At 48.1% G+C, this 22,883-nt stretch overlaps 1 protein-coding gene across 6 annotated transcripts in view; it reads left to right on the top strand.

Moving 5' to 3' along the window:
• Positions 1-22,883, top strand: part of EYA2 (EYA transcriptional coactivator and phosphatase 2) — a 273,242-nt gene that overhangs the window by 90,782 nt on the left and 159,577 nt on the right. For all 6 annotated transcript variants that reach the window (XM_044262903.1, XM_044262904.1, XM_044262907.1 and 3 more), the window contains 3 exons: positions 7,828-7,873; positions 11,324-11,466; positions 18,030-18,146. In XM_044262903.1, the coding sequence (XP_044118838.1) occupies positions 7,828-7,873; positions 11,324-11,466; positions 18,030-18,146 (306 nt within the window). The remainder of the gene's footprint in view (positions 1-7,827; positions 7,874-11,323; positions 11,467-18,029; positions 18,147-22,883) is intronic.

Genomic DNA, 22,883 nt, shown 5'->3' with positions numbered 1-22,883 from the left:
TCAGGTCATGATTCCAGGGTCCTGGGATCGAGTCCTGCATTGGGCTCTCTGCTCAGTGAGGAGCCTGCTTCTCTCTCTTCCTCTGCCTGCAGCTCCCCCTACTTGTGCACTATCTCTGTCAAATAAATAAATAAAAATCTTTTAAAAATAAAATGCTGGGGACGCCTGGGTGGCTCAGTTGGTTGGACGACTGCCTTCGGCTCAGGGCGTGATCCTGGAGTCCCGGGATCGAGTCCCACATCAGGCTCCCAGCTCCATGGGGAGTCTGCTTCGCTCTCTGACCTTCTCCTCGCTCATGCTCTCTCTCACTGTCTCTCTCTCTCAAATAAATAAATAAAATCTTTAAAAAAAATAAAAAATAAAAATAAAAATAAAATGCTGATACAAAAAAAAAAAAGAAAGAGAGATACATTTTGCAGAGGCCAATGTATCATCTCATTAATGTTTCCTCTGAGAGGTAAGACTGTGCCCACAGGACAAGCTGGGCTGTCTACTCTCAGACCTCCTGTTCTTCCTCTGCGCTGGGCATGATAGGGTCTGATTTTCAGTTCCCATCTCACCGGTTCCAGCCTGGAGCTGGCAGGTTTTGATTCATCTCATCCAAGCCAGGTGGAGCCGCCCAGACTTCTGCCCGAGTCCTCACCTGCCGAGACGCAGACCAGCTTCCACTCTCCTACCCTGTAGCCTTCCCCAGCTGGCTTCCTGGGGGCCTCAGCACCCAGCACAACCTCTACCTGAACAGAACAGAAATCCCACTCTGGGGGTGTTGGTGTAGTGTGGAGGAGATTGCCAATCCCCTCTTTATGAGAAAGGGCATGGGCGATTATTAATTATTGAGTGCCTTCCCTACGTGAAGAGCTCTCGCCCCTGGCAGTGTCTCCCGGACTCCCCACCTTCTCCAGCCACTCTCTGCGGTATGTGGATACCACCTCTCCTGTTGCTGGCTTACTGATTTTTCTTTAAAACAATTCCCTTTCAGTACCTTCATATTTTTTTTTTTAAGATTTTATTTGACAGAGAGATCACAAGTAGGCAGAAAGGCAGGCAGAGAGAGAGAGGAGGAAGCAGGCTCCCTGCCGAACAGAGAGCCCAATGTGGGGCTCGATCCCAGGACCCTGGGATCATGACCTGAGCCAAAGGCAAAGGCTTTAACCCACTGAGCCACCCAGGCGCCCCAATACATTCACTTTTAGAGGATGACTTAACACCTCTTCCAGAAATGAAAAGTATTGCCTTTGATAGTCTTGCTGTGGTTCTAATATATGCATTCAGATAAATCGGTGTTGGTTTATGGGCACCTGGGTGGCTCAGTGAGTTAAAGTCTCTGCCTTTGGCTCAGGTCATGATCTCCGGGGCCTGGGATCAAGCCCCGCATCGGGCTCTCTGCTGAGCAGGTAGCGGGCTTTCCGCTCTGCCTACTTGTGATCTCTGTCGTCAAATAAATAAATAAAATCTTAACAAAGAATCAGTGATGGTTTAAATAGAAGAGTGTGTATTTACATACCCTCTCAAATCCTCGCACTCATGGGATACCCCGGCCTTGTTCCTTGCAGTCCTCAGGAACACCCCTCCAAGGGACAGATGCCTTGTTCACTGTCAGATAGCCACTCAATGAGAGTCAAAACTGGGGTTAGTGCCTCTGGACTTCTAACACGGTGCTCTCTCCTGCTGTCCTTGTCCCTGGCCTGAGAGCACTTTAAACCACCCATACAGACGAGATGAGCTGACCTGGTTAGTAGACTTGCATCTTTCATAGCAAAGACTTGCCTCAAGACATCTTGCACTAGAAACAGTCCGGTCCTGTGGGGATCATGGAAGCAGGCCCCTGGGGTCAAATTAGGCAACGTAGTAGTGGCTGCTGCTTTCAGAATCATTAGCTTCTTAATCCTCCCAGTGGGAGGTAAAAAAGTGTGAATATTCAAATTGGGCTCATGGATTCAAGTGGCTTAAGCAAGGGCCCCTGGAGAACGGGAAGCTAATATGAGCTTCTGCCCGGGGAGCCCTTGGCAGGTACCCGCCTTTGCAATGCTGGCAGCAGCTGTGCAGGTGTGAGGTGTGGTCCCATCTTGTGGATGTGGAAACCAAGGCTTAGAGAGAGGAAGGGACAGGCACAAAGTCACTTGGTTATTTTGCTGCAGCTGCAGGATTTGAATTTGGGACCGATCCCTTAAACCCATGTGCTTTTTTAGGGAAGAACTTTAAATTGACAAATTAGAGAGATTTGGGTTGTAGATCTGGCCCACCCACAGCAGGTGCATGAAGGCCCAGATGAAGGAACAAACTATGAAGACCCTGCACAAGTTTCTTCACGCGGTCACGTGTACGCACAGTCACACACAAGTGTGCATTCACGCACGTAGACCTAGCTTTATTTGCCTTATTTTATTTTTTAAAAGATGTTATTTATTTATTTGACAGAGAGAGATCACAAGTAGGCAGAGAGGCAGGCAGAGAGAGAGGGGGAAGCAGGCTTCCCGCTGAGCAGAGAGCCCGATGCGGGGCTCGATCCTAGGACCCTCAGATCATGACCTGAGCCGAAGGCAGCGGCTTAACCCACTGAGCCACTCAGGTGCCCCTGTTTGCCTTATTTTAAAAACCAGATCTTACGACTTGCTCGTCTTCTGGGACCCGTATGCATTTGAGTTTGTGACTTCTAGAAGGGAGATTTCTTTTTCTGAACCTGGAATTGGGATACTTTTTAATGATTCACAGGGGTTTTTTTAGCCTGTAGCCCAGACTCTCTCTGGAAGCTCAGAAGTGTGGTTTCCTGGCCTCCTGTGTCAGTCTCACCGGGGAGCTCTCTTTTTTCTTTCTTTTTTATTTTTTTCCCCCGTTCAGGATTTCACTTAAATTCAAGTTAGTTAACATCTAGTGTAGTATTAGTTTCAGGGGTAGAATTTAGTGATTCTTCAGTTGCATATAACACCTAGTGCTCATTCCTATCAAGTGTCTTCCTCAATGCCCATCCCCCAGTAACCCCATCCCCCCCACCTCCCCTCCAGCAACCCCCAGTTTGTTTCCTAGAGTTAAGAGTCTCTTCTAGTTTGTCTCCTCTGTTTTCATCTTATTTTTCCTTCCCTTATGCTCATCTGTTTTGTTTCTTAAATTCCACATGTGAGTGAAGTCATCTGGTATTTGTCGTTCTCTGATTGGCTTATTATGCTTAACATTATACTGTCTAGTTTCATCCATGTCAGTGCAAATGGTAAGATTTTGTTTTTTGATGGCTGTGTAATATTCCATTGTATATCTACCCCACATCTTCTTTATCCACTCATCTGTTGATAGACATCTCGGCTCTTTCCATAGTTTGGCTATTGTGGACATTGCTGCTATAAACATTAGGGTGCACGTGCCCCTTCGGATTCCCACGTTTGCATCCTTTGGATAAACACCTACTAGTGCAATTGCTGGGTCATAGGCTAGTTCTAGCTTTAATTTTTTGAGGAACCTCCATACTGTTTTCACCTGGGATCTTTCTTGGCCTGCAGGCTGGGAGTCTGCATTTTCACAAGGTCCCCAGGGAGTCCTGTGCAGGGTAAGGCACCAGGTGCACTGCTCTGTACCATCCACTTTCTTCCTTTGCACTTGTTCTCGTTATAATTAAGCACTTATTTGCATAATCCTTTGTTTGCCGTCCATCTTCCCCACTTAGGCAGTTCTGGACTGCTTTAGCTCATTGTTATAACCCAGTTCCTAGCACATGCCTGGTGCAGGTAAGGCAACGAGTAAGTGAATGAGTGAATGAATGAATGAATGGGCTCATTCCAGAGGCCGTGGCCATCTGTTTAGCTAATCCTTCTCCCTTTACCCATGGGAAGCTGGGGAGGAAGAGGAGACTTAAGAGTTGTAAATTCAGAATTAAATGGAGGAGGCTCTGTCTCCCTCCCCCCTCGAGAGCTAGCTGTCCCGTTTTATGTGTCAGCCACATCCCCTAAGACACGTGGTGAGACTTGGAGATCGGCTACCTTGGGTCAGGTCACTAGGGCAGGTTTCACCTCTGGCAACATGGATATGGTTGATGCCCCGTTGACCTCAGCCTCGTCTATCATGGCAAGTTCAGTGGCACTAACAAGGTTGAGAACAAGAAGCTGTGGTCTGTGCAAGTCCAGGCTCTAGACCGCACCAGTAGGAGTGTGGGCCGCTGCAGCTTCTGAATATAATGTTTCCGGCACCCTGAAGATGCTGGGGGCTCACTTGACGAGTGCAGTCTGAGGGTCACCTGCCCCTTGTGCCGGTGGCCCCGTGTTGGTGTTGGGGTGACCATAAAGAGTATGACCTCCCCCAGATGGTGCTCCCACAACTCCCACTGCCAGACTCTGTAACACTCTGGCATCACGCATGGACTCGTGACAACAATCCACCCACTGTCTGCCCCTCTGGCAAACTGTGGTACCAGGGCCGTACAGCCAGCCGGAGTGCCGTGCCTGCACACAGCAGCGGCACCCGCACGGCGGGGGGCGGGATTGTTCCTCTGCTGCAGGGAGATCAGGGGCCTGGCCTCCTGCCTCTCCACCCTCAGTGGGTCTCTCTGGCTCTAACCACCATCCAGACAAAGCTGTCAGGTACAGCGGCATTCAGAAAGTAGTGAAGCGGGCCTCTGGGGGGATCACTGAGAGCCGTCCTGGGCTGTACTGAGGTCTAGGTTGTCACCTACGACTTGAACAGCGATGTTGTACTGGGGCTGGCACTGCCCAAAGGATCGTCCCATCGGGCCCACTTCCTAGTTTGCAGACGATGACAACTGCACGCAGGCCTCCTGGTCCTCGTGACCTCCAAGGACATAGCCTTGGGCCACAGCAGCAGCACCGGACAGAAAGAGCTCTGTCCGCTCCTGGCAAGTCCCTGCCTCTGCTCCGCGCCCATCCCCGTCCTGGACATAGTCCCACCCAGGCCCCCAGAAGAAGGAAGGAACTTGAAAGCCCCACCTTGTCACAAGCCATCAGGATTCCCAGTGAGGTGTATAGCATTGCCACCTGGAGTAAAAGGCAGAAGGGAAGGGCGGCAGGTAGGGAAGGAGGAAGGGGGTCATTCCATATATAAGGTACTCATTTTCTAGGTTTCCCTGCCCGGTTCTCTTGGGATGAAAAGTTCAATATGATACCCACCCACAAAAGATAAAAGCCTGTGTTCAAAAGTCCCACAGCCTGTAGAAGGCACATCTTTCACTGAATACCCGTCTCTCACTTGCACAGTCGTCCGGGGGTGTGCTGGGGCGGGAAGGGGAGAGGATTGTAGGTTTGCACAGCAGGAGAGGGAGATCTGCCCACGTGGGGAAGCCAGGTTGCTCAGCAATTCAGAGCAGGGGAAGCTGGAGTGAGGCAAACATGCAAATCACAGCGTGGAGGCTGGGGCAGAAGGATGCTTCAAATTTACAGAACGCCAAGTTCATCCAAGCCCATAGGAATGTTTCCATAAGATGTGATTTTTATGAATATTTACATATTTATTTAAGAAAACATATTCAAAATGTTTAATTCAGTAACTTATGCATTACCAAATGCATTGAGATCATGGGCTTTTACCAATAATGATATTGTGGCTGCTTCGGAATGAGGCAGTTCATTCTCTAGTCCTGGGGGAGGGTGAGGACGGGTGCTGGAGGTCCTGCCTGGGGCAGCGCAGCCCAACTAGGGACAGTAGCATTGAGGGAGCACCTACAGCACTTTCCTTGACATTAGACCACGGCTGTTCTCAACACATAGTAAGAAATGTATTTTTTTTAAAAGATCTTATTTATTTATTTGAGAGACAGAGATCACAAGTAGGCAGAAAGGCAGGCAGAGGTGGGGGGGAAGCAGGCTCCCTGTCGAGCAGAAAGCCCAATGCGGGACTCGATCCCAGGACCCTGAGATCATGACACGAGCCAAAGGCAGAGGCTTTAACCCACTGAGCCACCCAGGTGCCCCAAGAAATGTATTTTTGCATGCCACTCAGCACACACACACACACACACACACACACCACAGCACATTCTCATGTCTATAATGGAACAAAAGTCTCACCCGACCCCTTCTTACTCTGGGCAATACATGCTGCTGTTGTCTATTGGATTTTATTGTTTGGCTCTGGCTGTTAGTCCCTGAATGGGCTTCAGGACTCCTGCCCTTGACCCTGAGGGTCTGGGACCCCAACAGAATTTGACTCAGCCAGGGTGGCAGTTCAGGGAATGGACTTGGGACTCACATGGCCCTGGGATTCAAGTCCCCGTTCCAGTGCCCTCAAGCTATGTGGCCTGAGCAGGGTCCTTAGTCTTCCCCTGTTTCTTCATCTGTACAGTGGGGACAGTGACATCACCTACCTTGTAGCATTGTTGCGGGGACTGAGTAAGGTCACATATATGAGCAGTTAGCTCAGGGCCTGGCACGAAGCGAGCTCCTACGTGGACAGTGGTCGCTGTCCTTAGGATGAGAGCCAGCGAGGGCTGCAGCGCCCTGGGGTCAGAGCACCTGAGTTCAGATCACAGATCTGCCTCTTCTGACCTCCGTGGCCTTGGGTGAGTTAGTTAAACTCTCTGTGTTCTTCATCTGTAACATGGAGGTATGTGGTTATGAGGATTAATAATAACTAATCCAGGTAACGGACTTAGAGCTTGGCACATAATAGACACTGAGTAAATGACAGACGTCGTCATCCTCTCCATCATCATCTCTACATTTAAGCCACACGCATCCTCATGGCATCAGCTTTTCCCCATTTCACAGGAGGGAACACTGAAGTCCAGAGACTCGAGGCAAGCTGCCTAAAGTCTCATTGCGGCTGAGTCATAGAGTTGGAATTGCAAGTTGCTGTTCTGAGCCTCCAGCTCTGGGGCTAGAGAGGCTTAGAGCTCTGGAGACCTTGGAGCATTTCTCAAGAAGCACAGGGACACCCCAGCCACGTACCCCAGGACATAGACACTGCTCTGCACACAAGGGAGCATGAATCGGCAGGCTGATATAATCAGAAGATGTGTTCTCTGGTATTTGCCAGGGCTTCCCTGTGAGGACATTGAGTTGCGCTGTTAAAGATGACAGCGCAGTCCCCAGTGGACTGTCCGTGTGTAAAATTAGCCTCTTGGAAATCTCCCTCCCAGCTTAATTCCCCCACCTGTTCATCCCCTCTTGCATTATTGTCTCCCACTGCTGCATGCATGGTGCCCAGGGGTACACTTGAATGAGGAGCCCAGGCCCCTTCTGTCTTTCTGCTCCACACCCTAGCTGGAGCCTAGGAGATGACCCAAGATGTGCCTTCCCCTAAGTGCTGGGGCCAGCCCCACCTGAACCCCATGGACCGAAACTAGGGTGGGAGAAGAAGAACATCAAGGTGATGTCATCAGAAGAAGGGAAATGGCTGTCGGCTAATCACAACCAGCTGGTGTCGGCTATTCTCAGGTTCTTGGGTTGCCTTTGAGGCAGGGAAGGGAGCAGCTCTCTACCGAGAAGTGGAAATGGCACCAGACTGGGCGTCAGGAAACCTGGGTCCGGTCCCAGCTGCTCTCCAATTATGTGACCTAGCTCGAGCATGTTCTTTCTGTCCCTTTGGCCTCAGTGTCCCCGTCCATGCAAGACGTAAGGGAGAGTGTTCTCCTCTGAGGTTTCAAGATGTTCTAGACCCTTCACATGTGGTCCTTCCATTACTGCCTGGAGATAGCAGTCACCCAGAAAGGGTTTTCAAGAAGGAGAGTGCTCAAATGCTGTGCCTTGGATGATGAGCTTTCGTGGTTGAGAAAGTCCCTGGCAGCAGTTCTCTGAGTTTCTTCCCACTCAGGTCAGCGTCTGAAGTCACAGCTTCTGTGGGCCATCACTCTGACAGCTAAAGCCCTTCCAATTTTTCTTTTCCCTCCAGGCACCATCACATCAGCCTCCCCGAGTGTGTCTCAGCTCTTCACAAGGTGAGCGCCCTGGCCCAGCTCCTCTTCCTCCCTCTCTTTCTCCACCTTGCCGGGCAAAGGCTCTGGGGCCAGAGTCTCCGGAGGGGAATCCCAGCGCCCGTACTTGAGCACGTGACTCCATGGTCCTCGGTCTCCCCATCCTTAAAAGGGGGACCATCACGATGCCTGCCCCATGAAATAGGCTAGAACACGTCAGAAGGACTTAGAATGGAGCCTGGAGCAGAGTGTTGAGTGTTGGGTTTTCGCCCTTCTTCTCTTTGTTCTTTTTGTTCATCTTTCCTTCTCTTCCCCTCTCCTTCCTCTCCTTTCCTGGGCAGACTCCTTCTCAGTTCTTCCTACCCTCCCTTTGTCCCCACCTCCCTCCCTCTATTCCTTCCTCCTTCCTTTCCTCTCCTTCTTCACTCACCTCCCCCTTCCCTCCCTGTCCTGCTCTCTCTGCCCGCCTCTCACCTAACCCCCCTCCTCCTCCCTCTTTCATCCTCTCTTCCGGCCCCAACACCCACCCAGCCCTCGTTTGGGCCACATTCTGCAGGGGATGCCAGTCTTGGAGATGGGTGAGGCGGGGCCCCTGCCCTCGGGGAGTTGCCCATCCAAGGGAGGAGGGAGGCCTGTAAAGCAGAGACCCCCTCCCATGGGCGGGCAGCATCAGTGCTCCACCAGCGGCGCCGTGTGCATGGGGCAGAGCCAGCTCCCTGATGGCCACGGCTCCCTGAGAGGCCTCGGGGAGCTGCCAGCCTGCAGCCCGCAGCGTGGGAAGCCTGCAGTGCTCCCGGCCAGGTGGCCAAGGTGCCCCCGGTCTAGAGGGTCAGCTCGTCCCGATGTGGACGTGCACCTCCCTTGACAACACCGGAAAAGCAGCTTAGAAGGAGCACCTTCCTCAGCCTTCCATTCCCTGCCGATGTTTTGAAGGTGCTTAGTAACAACGAAGGTCTGTCAGATGTACCCAAACTTTTCTTCAAGGCCTCGGGGTTCTGCTCCTCTTTCTCTAGGTTTTCACTATAGCCTCACCCACTTTAATCTGCGAGGGGGAAACGGCTTCTGATGGGAAGCCGGAGTCGATGTCTGGGAGTTGCCACCTTCTAGTTCTAAGGACAGGTATAAATTGGGAGCAGGGTCAGATAAGGTTCTGTGCTCCGCACTAAGTCCTGACCCTTGGGACACATCCTGGGGCACTGCACCGAGTGGGAACACTGGCGGATAAAACCCTCCAGGACCAGGTCTAGGATCCCTGAGTTAATAAAGTCACGCACTTTGGAACAAGTCCCCCCCCACACACACACACACTGTCTATCACAGTAGTAGTCCGAAAGAAAGAAGGACAGGGGAACATCTTTTTGTTATTCTGTAAAGCTTTGTACCCATCTCACACCTGCCATGAGGCTTCTTATGGAGGAGGAAGTCCGGAAATGAACAGGTTTTACCCAAAGAGTTGTAACCGGAATGGAAGCCGGTGCAGAGATGGGGATCTCACTACCATCTACTGGCAGAGCAGCTAGATACGGGATTTCGGGTCAGACGGCCCTTGCGCCAGGTGTGGGAGCTCACGGGAGAGAGTGGCCCCATGGAGTGGTGAAGGGCATGGCCTCTGCGTCAGCCGGGCACACTTAGTACTGCCCTTAGTCTCTCTCAGCCTCTGTTTCCTTATCTGTAAAATGGAAAGAGGAATAGTAACTATCTTCAGGGGTTGTCATTGTTGTTATGAGATTTAAATGAGCCAGTACACAGCAAGGAATCAGGACAGTGCCTGGCACATAATAGGTACCACAATTTTTAGCTGTTTTTAACACTAAAGGAGGAGGACCCTGGAGGAGATGTCACAGATGAATGTGATAGAGAAGTGACCGCTGCTCGGATCAATTGATAATGTCGCGCGGGAGTGCAAACCTAGGCTTGCTGAAGCCTCTGCTGCGTAGGTATGTGTGTGTGAGAGAGAGAGAGGAAGAGAGAAACCTCATGGTTTGAAAATACCAGTGATGAATTCAAATTTCAAGATAATCAACTACACTAGCCAAAGAAATTATATCCAAGGATCCAAGGACTGCCTCTGGCTCTTGGGCCACCATCTGTCCCCTTCCTTCTAGAACAACCCACCTTGACTTGACATTGCTGCCTCTAAGGCTGGGTCAATCTCAGTCCTGGCAGTGAGAAGCAGCACAGTTACAAGTGGAGACACTGGAATCAGAGCCCAAGTTTAAATTCTAGATTCCCCCACTTTCTAGCTGTGACCTCAGGTTCCTCAGCTTTGGTTTCCTCTTCTCGAAAATGGGAGTTACAAGAGCCCCCACCCCAGGGAGTTGATGTGAGCGTCTAGTGAGCTACACTGCATGTGTCAGGCCTATGGGACACAATTCGAGCCCGTGGTAAAAACACAGTGACTGGAAGTGCTCATTACATTACAGATATCTTAGGAAGCAGCCCTTTAAATTCTAAGCCTTCATGGAACCTGTCATTCACCAGGGAGAGCAGAATCCAATTGTGTTCTTGGCTTGCATGTAACAGAATATAGGCTCCAGCTGATGTCCGCCCAAAAGGACTTTCTTGGAAAATCCGGCATAACTTGCAGTGTCCATGAGAGCAGAATAATCAGACCTGGAGAAAGACCAAGAAAAGGATAGCTTCTGGGATCCAAGCAACAGGAAGAAATGAAGACAGGGTCTTCAGAGTGTAGCTGCTGGAATGAACCAATCAGCCCAAGATTTAAATTCCCAGGACAGAACGTGATTGGATGCTCTTCCATCTTGAGCCCACCCCTTGGCTAAGAGCAGGGCACCAGCTGGGAAGGTGTCTAAGTTAGGGTAGATAAGATAGGACAGAGAGGCTGCGGTCATTAGTGGTGTAGACCAGTGACATCACACAACAAAGGCTTGTTTGTGCCTCACCGAAAGTTCAGTGTGCACTGGAAGAAACTCCCCAGGGCAGCTGTCCTCTAGGTGCTGACGCAGGATCTGGGAGATAATCCATACTAGAGCTCTGTCTCCTCAATCTTGACAGTTGCTGCCAAAAGAGGAGAGAGGACAGGAGGGTCACAGGGGATGGTCTTATTAGCCAGAACTGGGAGAGGCTTCTACATTCTATAGGGAGGAATCCAGTCCCATGGTGGATCTGACTCAAGGCAGACAAGAAATAAAATCTTCCTGGTGGGTAGGGAGCAGGTGGTGGGGTTATGGACATTGGGGAGGGTATGTGCTATGGTGAGTGCTGTGAAGTGTGTAAACCTGGTGATTCACAGACCTGTACCCTTGGGACTAATAATACATTATATGTTAATAAAAAAATAAAAAATTATAATTAAAAAAAATCTTCCTGGTGCCCAGGAAGGGGAAAATGAAATGGGATCTGATGAACACATGAGTTGTCTTTGCCCTGGAAAGAGTCAATACCCAAAGGAAAATAAGGGGGAAGGGATGCTGGGCTAGGATTGGAGATTTAATCCTGTCTCTTTCCCTACAGACCTTGCCCACACGTCCTGCCCAGCCAGCCCGCCACGGCCATGGCAGCCTACGGCCAGACACAGTACAGTGCAGGGATCCAGCAGGCTGCCCCCTACACCACCTATCCACCCCCAGCACAAGCCTACGGAATCCCTTCTTACAGTGAGTACCCGACCAAGCCCTGGCTTTCCCGCTGTGGTCCCCGATATCATGGTCTTTCTTTTGTCCTGTTGCCTCAGTTAAATGCAAAATGGCAAATGCAGCTAGCCTAGGTTTGGATTGGAAATAGAGGGAAAGGACAGACACATTTAAATGTGGTTCTAGTTCAACAAACTGTATCGAGGCCTCTTTTGATTGCAAGACTAAGAAACTCAACACTAGCTGGCTTAGGGAAAATAGAAATTTAATTCCCGGTAGTCCCATCAGAGTCCCTAGGGGCCCTCGTTGGCCAGTTGGGTCACATGGCAATGCTTCAGTCTGGGCAAGGAAGTGAAAGTACGAGAAATAAGGAGGTTGAAGTCTGTGGATTATATCTGAGGGAGAGATGGTTCTCTCAAAGTAAAGTCAATGGATGCCAGGAAGACAAAGGAAGACTCCAGTCTGAAGGCAGGAAAAGACCCATGTCCCAGCTCAAGCACTCAGGCAGGAGTCCCCTCTTACTCAGCCTTTTGTTCTATTCAGGTCTTCAACTGATGAGATGAGGCCCACCCACCTTAGGGAGGGCAGTCGGCTTTATGCAGTCTACAGATTCAAATGTAAATCTCCTTCAGAGAACTCTCACACAGATACACCCAGAATAATGTTTGACCAAATGTCTGAGCACCTTGGGGCCCAGTGAGGGTGACACATCCAATTAACTATCACACAGGCTCTGGCTGTTACTCATGCTAGTCCTTCCCGTCATAACTGACGGATCAACCAAAAGTTCTTTTGGTAGCAAATGAGAAAAACTCAGTGTTAATTAGCGTAAGGAAATAAGGGTGTTTATTGCAAACATAACTGAACAATCTAAGGTGTACTAGCTTTAGGCAGCGCTAAATTCAGATACTCACGTGATAATATGAGGCATCAGTTTCTCTGCTTCACTATGGAAGGTTAGCATCAGTCTCAGGCCTTTCCACTGAGGTGCCGAAGACAGCCTCAACAGTGCCAAGTTGTAACTTCCCCCCAAAAGAGAGCACCTCTTATCTGGGACTTCCTGCACCATCCCAAGGATTCCTCTGACTGGGGTCCCACAGCCATCACTGACCCAGACACTGGGGCAGATAGAATGCTCTGGATGGCCACATTGGGCTACATATCCACCTATGGAACCAGGAGTCAGGGCAAGCTCACCCAAGAAAGAGAACCGATCTGAATGTGAGGAAGGGGGGGTAGGTAGAAACCACAGATGTCTAGTAGACAGAATGTAGGGTTGGTTGGCAGGACACTTAGCTTCCAGGACCACCTTCCTCTGATCTCCCCAGTCCTCAGTGTCCTCAACTGTCAACATTAATATCTCATGTGACCTTCCAAACCAGATGGTATGACTTGAATGCAGAGACCCAATCTTGTATTTTTTCCCTGCCCTCTTCTCCCTCTCTACCTCTGCTCTCCGTGTGTTCTTTTATTCATTCCTTCATGATGCTGGGTCATGTGCCAGTCAGTAGAGGTCAACAAAGCAGAGCTAGGCCCTCCCTGGAGCTCATAGTCTGGAACAGAGGCTGAAAAGTGAAAGCCAGTGGGTAATGTGGGGAGCTATAAAATACACTTAACCTATAAAATACACTTGACATTTTAAAAACTAATTGCCAAAATTGCCAATTTTTAAATGTGAAATGCTAACATAAAAAGTTGTATTTCTAATGTCTTTAAAAAGAGAGCCGATCCGACAGCACTGACCCGGCAGTTTTTGTGTTGGGAATAGGTGCCTCTGAGTAGGGCTGAGCCCATTAGCCTAAATTCGTCATGCTCCCCACCCAGCCCACATGACTCATTTGAATTATCTGCCGGTCCTCTGAAGACATTTGAGTTTGCAACCCCCAGCCTAAAGGGAGGAAAAAAAAAAATTAGAGATTTAAAAATCTCTGTGTTTCAAACTATGATTGTGTGACAGAAGGAAGAGAAGTAGGTCATGAGAAAGAACAGAAGAAGGAAGACTTCATCTCGGATCCAACATCAGGGAGGGCTTTTAGACAAGGAGCTGATTCAGCTAAGAACTGAGACTGCATCCAGGCAGGGGGACCACCCGTGGGAAGGCCCCTGAGATGGGGAGGAATTTGGCGAGTCCAAGAAGCCCAGTGGCGAAAGCACAGTGGGAGATGAGGTAGGAGAGGTGGGCAGAGCCCTGGAGGCCTGGGGAGGATTTGGGATTTTTATTCCAAGTGAAACGGGAACTCACTGATGGGTTTATAAGCAGAGGGCTATATTCTACAATCTGGGTTTTTCCAAGATCACTTTGGCCACTGTAGGGAGCCTAGATCGGAGGGAAGGAAGAGGGAAGCAGGCAGGCTAGTGGAGACTGAGGAAGCGGATAGACAGGGTAATGGTGGAGGCCTGGGGCAAGGCAGACACAGGAGCAATTCTAGACGTGGGAGTGATGTGTCCTGGGGGAGCAACAGGCCTGGCATTGGTAACAGTCACCAGCAGGGAACTGCTGCCACCCTGAGGCCCTCAGTGCTCTGTGTCCTTACCAGAGAGGGCACATAAATCGCCTAGAGTCATCCAGCTGGTCGGTGGCATTAAACCCAAGCAGCCTGGCCCCGGAGTCCAAACTCTTAACCACTGAGCTCTGTTGCCCGAGTCACTGCCTGTTAATGCTGGGGGATTACCTATGGGATTACCAATGGGATTACCAATGACAGACCTCTGCCAACAGGTGTGGGCACTGTTTCCAACTTTCTGTCCCTCCTGTGCTGGAAGACTTGTGATAAAATCACACTAAGTTACCCCACCTGGCTGAGAGCCAGGGAAAATGAAGCTGTATTATTTTTCGTTGTTAAGGAGAAAAGTAGCCCTATTCCCAGAAAAAGCATGGCAGGTGGTAAGAGCACGTGTCCTGGCCTCACATGCCACCTCTGCCACTGGCTGGTCCTGACACACTGGGCAAGCCACCTCTGTCTCCTCATTCATGCAGTGGGAGGGATACCAAGTCTGGCCTCTTCACAGTTTTTGTGAAGATTAAATTAGATTATCTATATCAAAGGTCAACTACCATTTTCTGCAAAGGTCCTGAGGGTTACTTCTGGCTTTGAGGACTGTAGGGCTATTCGGCTCTACTACCGTAGTGTGAAAGCAGCCCAGCAATATGTAAACAAATGGGTGTGTCTGTGTTCCAATAAAACTTTATTTACACAAACAGGAAGTGAGTCAGATTTGGTCCGGCAGACCCTAATCTGTCAGCCCTTGATCTACATGAAGAGCTTAGCTCACAGGGCCCGCCCAGGGGAAATGCTCAGTCAGTGCTGTAGGGCCCAAGCTGCCACATACACCTGGAACGTTCAAGTCACTGAATAATGACAGGGAAGATGAAAAGCCGTTTTCCTTCACGTGCGCCTGTGCCTGAGCAAGCAGTGTTTGCTTATTGTCTGGACAAACCTTGTTGAATCTTGTTAGGAAACTTTTCTCATTGCTGCTTGGAAAATAGCATTATTTTCTTTTGTTGAAAAAGCATCAAGGAAATAGCACATTTGAGCAAACTAGAGGGAAGGAGGTGAGGGGTATTCAATATGGTTTTCCTCAGTTTATTATGCAACATTTAAGACATCTGTAAAAGCATAAAGAGTAATAGCACAAACGCCCATGAGCTGACCATCCAGCTTAAGAAGTAAAAAACAAAAGGTTTATTCGTTTTACTACTCAGAGATACCCACACTCCTGGATTTGATATTTATCATTCGTCTGCATTTCTTTACGTAAAACAGAGGTCAGCAAAACTTTTCTGTGAAGAGGCTGACAGTAAATATTTTTAGTTCCGCAGGTCATACACAGTCTATCACAATCACTCAACTGTTCCGCTGAACTGCAGAAGCAGCCATAGTACATAAATGAATATATGTGTCTGTTTCAATAAAACTTTATTTACAAAAACAGGTAGCAGGTCACATTTGGTGTGGGCTTATGTGGACTAGTATTTTGCGTGTTTTACAACTTCATATACATTGTTTCCTCTGGTATCCATTCTTTTTTTGAAAGAGAGAGTGCAAGCCAGCCGGGGGTGAGGGGTAGGAAGGGCAGAGGGAGAAAGAGAGAGAGAATGTTTGGGATACTCAGCCTAGCACAGAGCCTGACATGGGGCTCAGTCTCACAACCCTGAGATCATGGCCTGAGCTGATATCAAGAGTCAGACGCTCAACCGACTGAGCCACCCAGGCATCCCTAGTATCCATTCTTCCGATACTTGCTTTTTCCACCCAACCTATGTTTGTGACATTTATGCCTGTTTCATGCATGCTGCTGTAGTTAATTTTCATTGCTGTATAATAGTCCACTATTTAACTAGACCACAACTCATTTATCTGTTACACCCAAAACTTAATCACTTAAAACAACACCCTGATATATTATTTCTGGTGCTTCTTTGGGTGACTGGGTAGGCTTTCTGCAGGTCTCCACTGGTCTCCCTCATGCAGCAAGTTAGCTGGCATGGCTGGGCCTCTTCACCTGGGCTTTCATCCTATGCTTGTTCACCGCATGCTGGTCTCAGGTTTCCAGAAGAGCAGAGGTAGAAATTTCAAAGCCGCTTGACACCTAGTCTCCAAAACTCCCATCACTCGGCCACTGCTACCAGTCAAAACAAGTCATAAGGCTGGGGGAGATTCTAGGAGTGTGAACATAGACTCTACCTGTTGACAAGCAAAGCTGCAAAATATTTTGATTGTGTTTTTCAATCTACCCGAGTACATCTGAATTTCTTAACAAAGAAGTAGGAGTCTGCCCAGACAGGAAGTGAATCTTCTGGAATTGGATGGTGGGTGACATTGGAAACTCAGGAACCAAACTCAAGAACTCAGTACTCTGAGCATACAATAGACTTCCCCATGTCTGTCTCACAGAATCTTTTGACATCTTCCTGTGTTGCTCAAGAGAGAACAGTGGGCCAGCCTCAGCGCTGTCTCTAAAATGCAAGGGTGGGCTTTTCTTCCAGAAAAGTTTCTGGGGGTAGAAAGCAGGGACTTTCCTCCTTCTTTCCTTTGATCCCCCATGACTTAGAAGCGTTGTCTTTGTTCACAAGACTGAATGGGGGAAAAGGAAGGAACCGTAGTTACCAAACTGGCCCCAGAACTAGAAATGTCCTTTAAAGAGATATAAAAGTATTAAGACACTATTTAGGGGCCCCCGGGTGGCTCAGTGGGTTAAAGCCTCTGCCTTCATCTTGGGTCGTGATCCCAGGGTCCTGGGATCAAGCCCCACATCAGCCTCTCTGCTCGGCAGGGAGCCTGTCTCCCCTGCTTCTCTGCCTGCCTCTCTGCCTACTTGTGATCTCTATCTGTCAAATAAATAAATAAAATCTTTTTTTAAAAAGACATTATTGGACTGGAAGAGATTATGCTGAGTGAAATAGGTCAAGCAGAGAGAGTCAATTATCATATGGTTTCACTCATTTGTGGAGCATAACAAATAGCATGGAGGACAAGGGGCGTTAGAGAGGAGTACGGAATTTGGGTAAATTGGAAGGGGAGGTGAACCATGAGAGACTATGGACTCTGAAAAACAATCTGAGGTGTTTGAAGTGGCTGCGGGGTGGGAGGTTGGGGTACCAGGTGGTGGGTATTATAGAGGGCACGGCTTGCATGGAGCACTGGGTGTGGTGAAAAAATAATGAATAATGTTTTTCTGAAAATAAATAAATTGAAAAATAAATAAATAAATAAATAAAAAGACACTATTTAACACCTGTAAGATAAATAGTTTATTACATTTTCAATGAAGATACCATGTGTGGGCTACTGATGATAGATCAGGCCCCCTCTCTCAATACAGTCCCTTTTCTAGCCTGTTGCTCATGGAATGAGTGCTGTGCTTTGGGGAAACATGTCTGACTTTGGCTGGGGAGGGGCCACATTTTTAACTGTGGCCTTTGGAGAAACATGTTCCCCACTCAGTAAGAGTGGAAAGTGTGTTAAGTGGCAGCATCTTTACAGAGGAAGGATCATTCATTTGACACATTCCTTCAAATCCTGCTGGATATTAACCATACATGGTGCTACTCTGTAGGTACGAGGTTGAAAACTCCTTACCCTTAGAGCCAGGCAGGAAGAATGAAGCTGACTCTATGTGCAAAATGTGAGCCCCTCTTGACCTGCCTTTCCCTTCCTTACTTTTGACAGTGTCCTAGGATGTAAAAAAAAAAGTACAACTGCAACAAAAAAATAACACCTTAAAACCAGCATTAATGTCTCAGAGACACTGCAGTATTTGTGGTGCCCTGGGGAATCTACCGGATGGTCTGCTGTCCCATGGGAATAGAGGCATGGTATTGTTCAGCTGAAGCCCTAAGTCCAAATTTTTTGGTGAAATCTGATTTTTAAACAAGAGGAACTCATTTCAGATTTTCCTTAAAAAATACACAGGGTCATGCAAAATACATCTATAGGCTAACTTTGCCTGACAAGCTCCTAGTTTGCAGCTTTTGGTTTAGAAGCTGATAAAATTGTGTGCTGGTCCTTACTCAGTACCTCTTCTGTAGGTGACAAGGAAGCATCCTAATCATGTGTTCCTGGTGGTTCTTTTTCCTCCTTCTAAAGGCATCAAGACAGAAGACAGCTTGAACCATTCCCCCAGCCAGAGTGGATTCCTCAGCTATGGCTCCAGCTTCAGCACCCCACCCACTGGACAGAGCCCGTACACCTACCAGATGCACGGTCAGTGTGGCGCTGCGGTCCCTTCCTGTCCACCCCTAAGGCACTGCCTAAGTTAGGTGGCCAGTCATTCATTCATTTACTGGCCAGATTTCTTGAGCACCTACTATGTGCCAGAGTGTATCTCAAGGAGAGCAGTGGACAGAACAGAATAGATATGACACCTGCCTTCATAGCAATTACATAGCAGGAGAGAGAGATTGCCAATGAGCAAGGCAACAAATAAACAGCTACTTTTGGAAGAGGTTGAGTGCCATGAAGCAAATATGGTATTTGGCTAGAGAGTGATGGGACGTTGAAGGGTTAAGAATGGTGGGATATGTAATTGTGGAGGGAGCCATCAGGGAGGACTCTGAAGAGATGACATTGGACAGAGATCCAGAGGGTAAGACAGAGCCAGTGCTGGGTGGACCTGGAGGAAGAGCATTCCCGGCAGAGGGAACACCCCATGCAAAAGCTGCGTGCAGGGAAAGGTCTGATATGTTTGCGGCACAGAACAGAAACTAGCAAGGCTGGAGCAGGGTCAGGGGATGTGGAAAGGAGATAGTCTTAGAGAGAGAACAGAGCCAAATCATGCAGGGTCCTGAGGGCTATGGATAGGACCTGGCTTTGATTTGAGTGTGATAGAAAAAGGCAAGTCCATCGCAGACTCAGAGAAATGCCAGGTGGTGGGAGTCAGGGGCAGGAAGGTAAAGAAGCCATAGTTCCAGGCAGGAGGTTCCGTGCTCTGCGTCACCCTAGGGTGGCCTTAGGGAAGAAAACTCCAGTGTGTCGTTACTCCTACCCCACATCCCCTAACCAGCTGGCTTGCTGAATTCTTCTGTCCCCACCTCCACTCGTGGACCATCCTAGGCCCCCTTCTCTTCTTAGAGCCCCCTGGAGCACATTGGGGCTGATGCATGGAGTAGAGGGCTGGTGGCAGTAATTTGGGGGATCCTCCTCCTGGCATTTTTTTTCCTTTCATGAAAGCTGGTAAAAATGACCATCAAGGATCTGAAAAGTAATATGCAAGAAAGAAAGAGTGATAACAAGGCTATGGCCTAATGAATGATTGTACTTTTCTTTAAAAAAAAAACAAAAACAAAACTATTCGCAAGTCCTGTCACTTCATCTTTTTAAATTTTTTAAGGAAGTAAGGAGACAGTAAAGATGGATATCAAGGGCAGCCTTTCAGGGAAAAATACTGCAGAGGAACAACAAATGGTCTTAGGAGTTTGGGTAGAGAAAGGGGCTGATGAGAATCGATGAGAATTGATGCCCAGCCCTTGCAATAGCTTCCTCGTAAAGGCCCGCATCAGAGTTTGTTGGCGACACCATCAGCTAACATTGACCCTGCACTTACCCTGTGCCACATGGTGTGTGTGGATGATCCTACACAATCTTCGTGGCAAAGTGTTGGTGCTGGTATAGATTTTACTGCATAGGCAATGCAAGCGACCATGTCGAGCCTCTCAGGGGTCTGGTGGAATCCCGTCCCCCAGCCTCACCCAAAGCCCATACACGCTCTTCTCTGCTTCTGCTGTCACCTCTGGCTCCCCATGGTGACCTTTCTGAGTCCCACTGAAGGATACAAATGCTGGGACCCATCTTCAAGTGGAAAGTGAATTATGGCACCAATCCTAATAATAAAGGCTTGTGAAGACACTGAACTTGAACTTGGCATTTGGATCACCCTCAGGCCAGTGTTTTCTAGCTCTGCAAATAGAGATAGAACTTACTGCCTGAGGACTTCTAAGGTTGCGGAGGTTGAAGAGCAAACACAGTCCCCTCCCCCATTTTGACATCTTCCCACCCCCCTCCCCAGCCCCCACGACCTTGTAGGATAAGGAGTCTGTTCAGTTCTTTCACTGTATAATATTGAGTACAAGTTCTTTGCCTGCACCCTTTTAGGCCCAGGGAGGCACAACTGTCAACAACGACAATCCGACAATTCGACAATCCGTCATGGAGAGGGACAGACAATAATCAGTTGACAAATAAGCAGATAATTACAGATTTTGATAGAGATGTGAAGAGCAAAGACAGGGCAGGGCAATGGGAAGTGATGAAGGGAGTGGTGGTTGATATCACCTGGGTTGTTACGGAGACCTGAGTGACAAAAAGGAACCAGCCACGTGAGCAGCTGGAGGCTCTCCCAAAGGAGAACCATTAGTCTGGGGGCAGGGAGGAGGGGGGATGAGACTGGAAAGCAAAGAAGGAACCGCCCCCCCCAGACCAGGACATATAGAATATGTTATTTCTTCTCCAGTCCTTACAGGAGCCCCATGTGGAGGGCACCATCACTTCTGTCTTATACATGATGAAAGCAAGGCCCAGAGTGGGGAAGAGACTTACCCAAGCGCAGGCAGCCAATAAGTGTTCAGAGCTGGGATTCAGACTTGGGTTTCTAGAATTCCGGAGCTTTTGCTGTTTCCTCCAAGTTTATTTTCTCCTAGTCTATTGCCTAGACTCCTTCAGAACTCTACATAGCATCCTAAGTTGCGTATACACAGTACTCTATTCCTCTGAATCCTCCCGATAGCCCTATGACATAGGTTCTGTCATTATCCCCATCTTACAGATGGGGAAGCTGAGGCATAAATTGGTAAAGTAACATGCCTCAGGTCACATGGCTGTGGCAGTGGGATTTGAAGACAGGCAGCTGCTCTCTAGAGCCCAGAGACACAACCTCCACACCATCCTGCCCTTCCTCCTCCCGCAGAACCATCTAGAAGACGATCCTCCATGGATGAGCCCCGGCCTACACCCCACCTCCCCACCTCAATCCCTGCCAGCCCTTCACAAATCGAAAAACATCTCCTGCTCTGTTCCCACTGGACCATGGGAATAATCCAGGTTATTTTCTTATCGTCTTTGTGGCCCAGATGCCAGAAGGGCTGTGGCAGCAGCTGGACTCTGTCCCACTTAACTGCCTTCAGTCTAATGCTAATGGCCATAAACTGCTCGGGAGACAGCCCAGGCATTTTGCAAGCCTGACATATTCCTCCTTAAGTATTTTTTTTTTTCAAACACAAACACACAGAACGCTCACACACCATGCCCATGTGCTTCCTATTAACTTTTTTTTCAAGTTGTTCCAGAGGAGAAATAAACTCTCAAACTACTCTCTATGTTTCAGAATGGAAGACGTCAGCTGAGCTTAGTTTTTCAGACGGGGAAGGGAATGAAGAGGGGACGTGAAAACACGAATAGAGTGAAATTGATCCACGTTTAGAAGCTGGATGAGTCTTTCTCCTCTCTAGGAATTAAAAAAATCATAATTTCATAGAAGCAAAAACACCCAAGCAGGGACCACTGCCTCATTTTACAGATAAGTAAATTGAGGCACTGCCACAGGGTGGCTTCTGTAAGGTCACAGAGCAAGCATTAGATAAACTGGGCTTCCTCCCCCTAGGTCTTCTACCTACTCTCATAAACTTCCAGAAACTTCTACAGGGTCCTCACCCCCTCAAGGCCCTGCTTTGAGATCTCTTTCTGTTTGGATAACACTGCCGCTCCACCAAATGTACAACAAACGTAGAAGAGAAAAGTTCACGGCACTCGTTCAGCCTTTGCTCAGTTGTTTATTTTCTTTTTTTAAGTTCACCCAAGGGTTTTTATAACTGAAATGTATTTCTTATGGGTTTGATTTTTTTTGTTGTTCTTCTCCTGCTGAAACACTGCAATTCACAGAACTGGCCCCAACTATTAAAAAGAAAAGAAGAAAGTATCTTGAGAGTGTTTGTAGGAACTCGCTGGGGCCATGGAGGGGTTGAGAGTCAGGCCTGGGCTGCAGTCAGGCCTCGCTGTGTCCCACACTCTCCATGAACTTGGGGGAGGCACTTGACTTCCCCATGTCTGTTCCCTCGCCCGTGAACTGGCATCCTAGGAAGAGAGATGACTTCATGGGCCTCTCAGAAGTTCTAATTGGAGTGATTCCTGGGCACATCAGAGGGTGTCCATAAAGGCTGTGTGCTCTCTTTATTATTACTGGTGTTTTGTTTTGTTTTGTTTTGTTTTGTTTTGATAACATAGGTGTTAAAAGCAGTAACCCTAAAGTCAGGCTAAGTGAACTTCGCAGTTCTGCAATGTACTGGCTTATGACATTGAACCCATCACTTCTCAGTATCTCAGGTTCTTCCCCTATAAAATAGGATACTGGTCGTGCTTACACATGGAGTGCAACAATAATTAAAAGAGTTAATTAATGTATGTGGAGTATTTAGAACAGTGCCTGGCATAAACTAAGGGCTCTACAAATGTTAATTGTTATTACAGTTGACCTTTAGGCAACACAGGCTTGAACTGCACTGGTCCACTTAATATACAAATTTTTTTCGATAAGTACAGTCGTATCAATGTATTTTCTGTTCCTCGTGATTTTCTTAATAACATTTTCATATCTTAGCTTACTTTATTATAAGAATATAGTATGTAATAGATATAACACACAAAATTTGTGTTAATTGACTATTTTGGTTATTGGTAAGGCAATGTAGACTATGAGTAGTTTTCTTTTTATCATTTTTCCCCCATCATGATAAGCATACTCTGTAGTAAAGTTCTTGGGGAGCCAAAAGTCATACAGGGAATTTTAATTTCATTTTAACTGAATTTTAACTGTTGGCACTCCTCGTCCTCATGTGTTCAAGAGAAAACTGTACTCCTCTCCTAACTGCAAGTCTGATGGTCTGTGTTCTTTCCAAGTTTACCTGCATTTCCTGAACTGTGTTTTACTAAGTAGTCCTGGTAAGAGAAAAG

The sequence above is a fragment of the Neovison vison genome, chromosome 8 (assembly GCF_020171115.1).
Source record: "Neovison vison isolate M4711 chromosome 8, ASM_NN_V1, whole genome shotgun sequence".
In the NCBI taxonomy this organism is placed as follows: domain Eukaryota; kingdom Metazoa; phylum Chordata; class Mammalia; order Carnivora; family Mustelidae; genus Neogale; species Neogale vison.
This window is presented reverse-complemented; position numbering and strand designations above follow the sequence as displayed.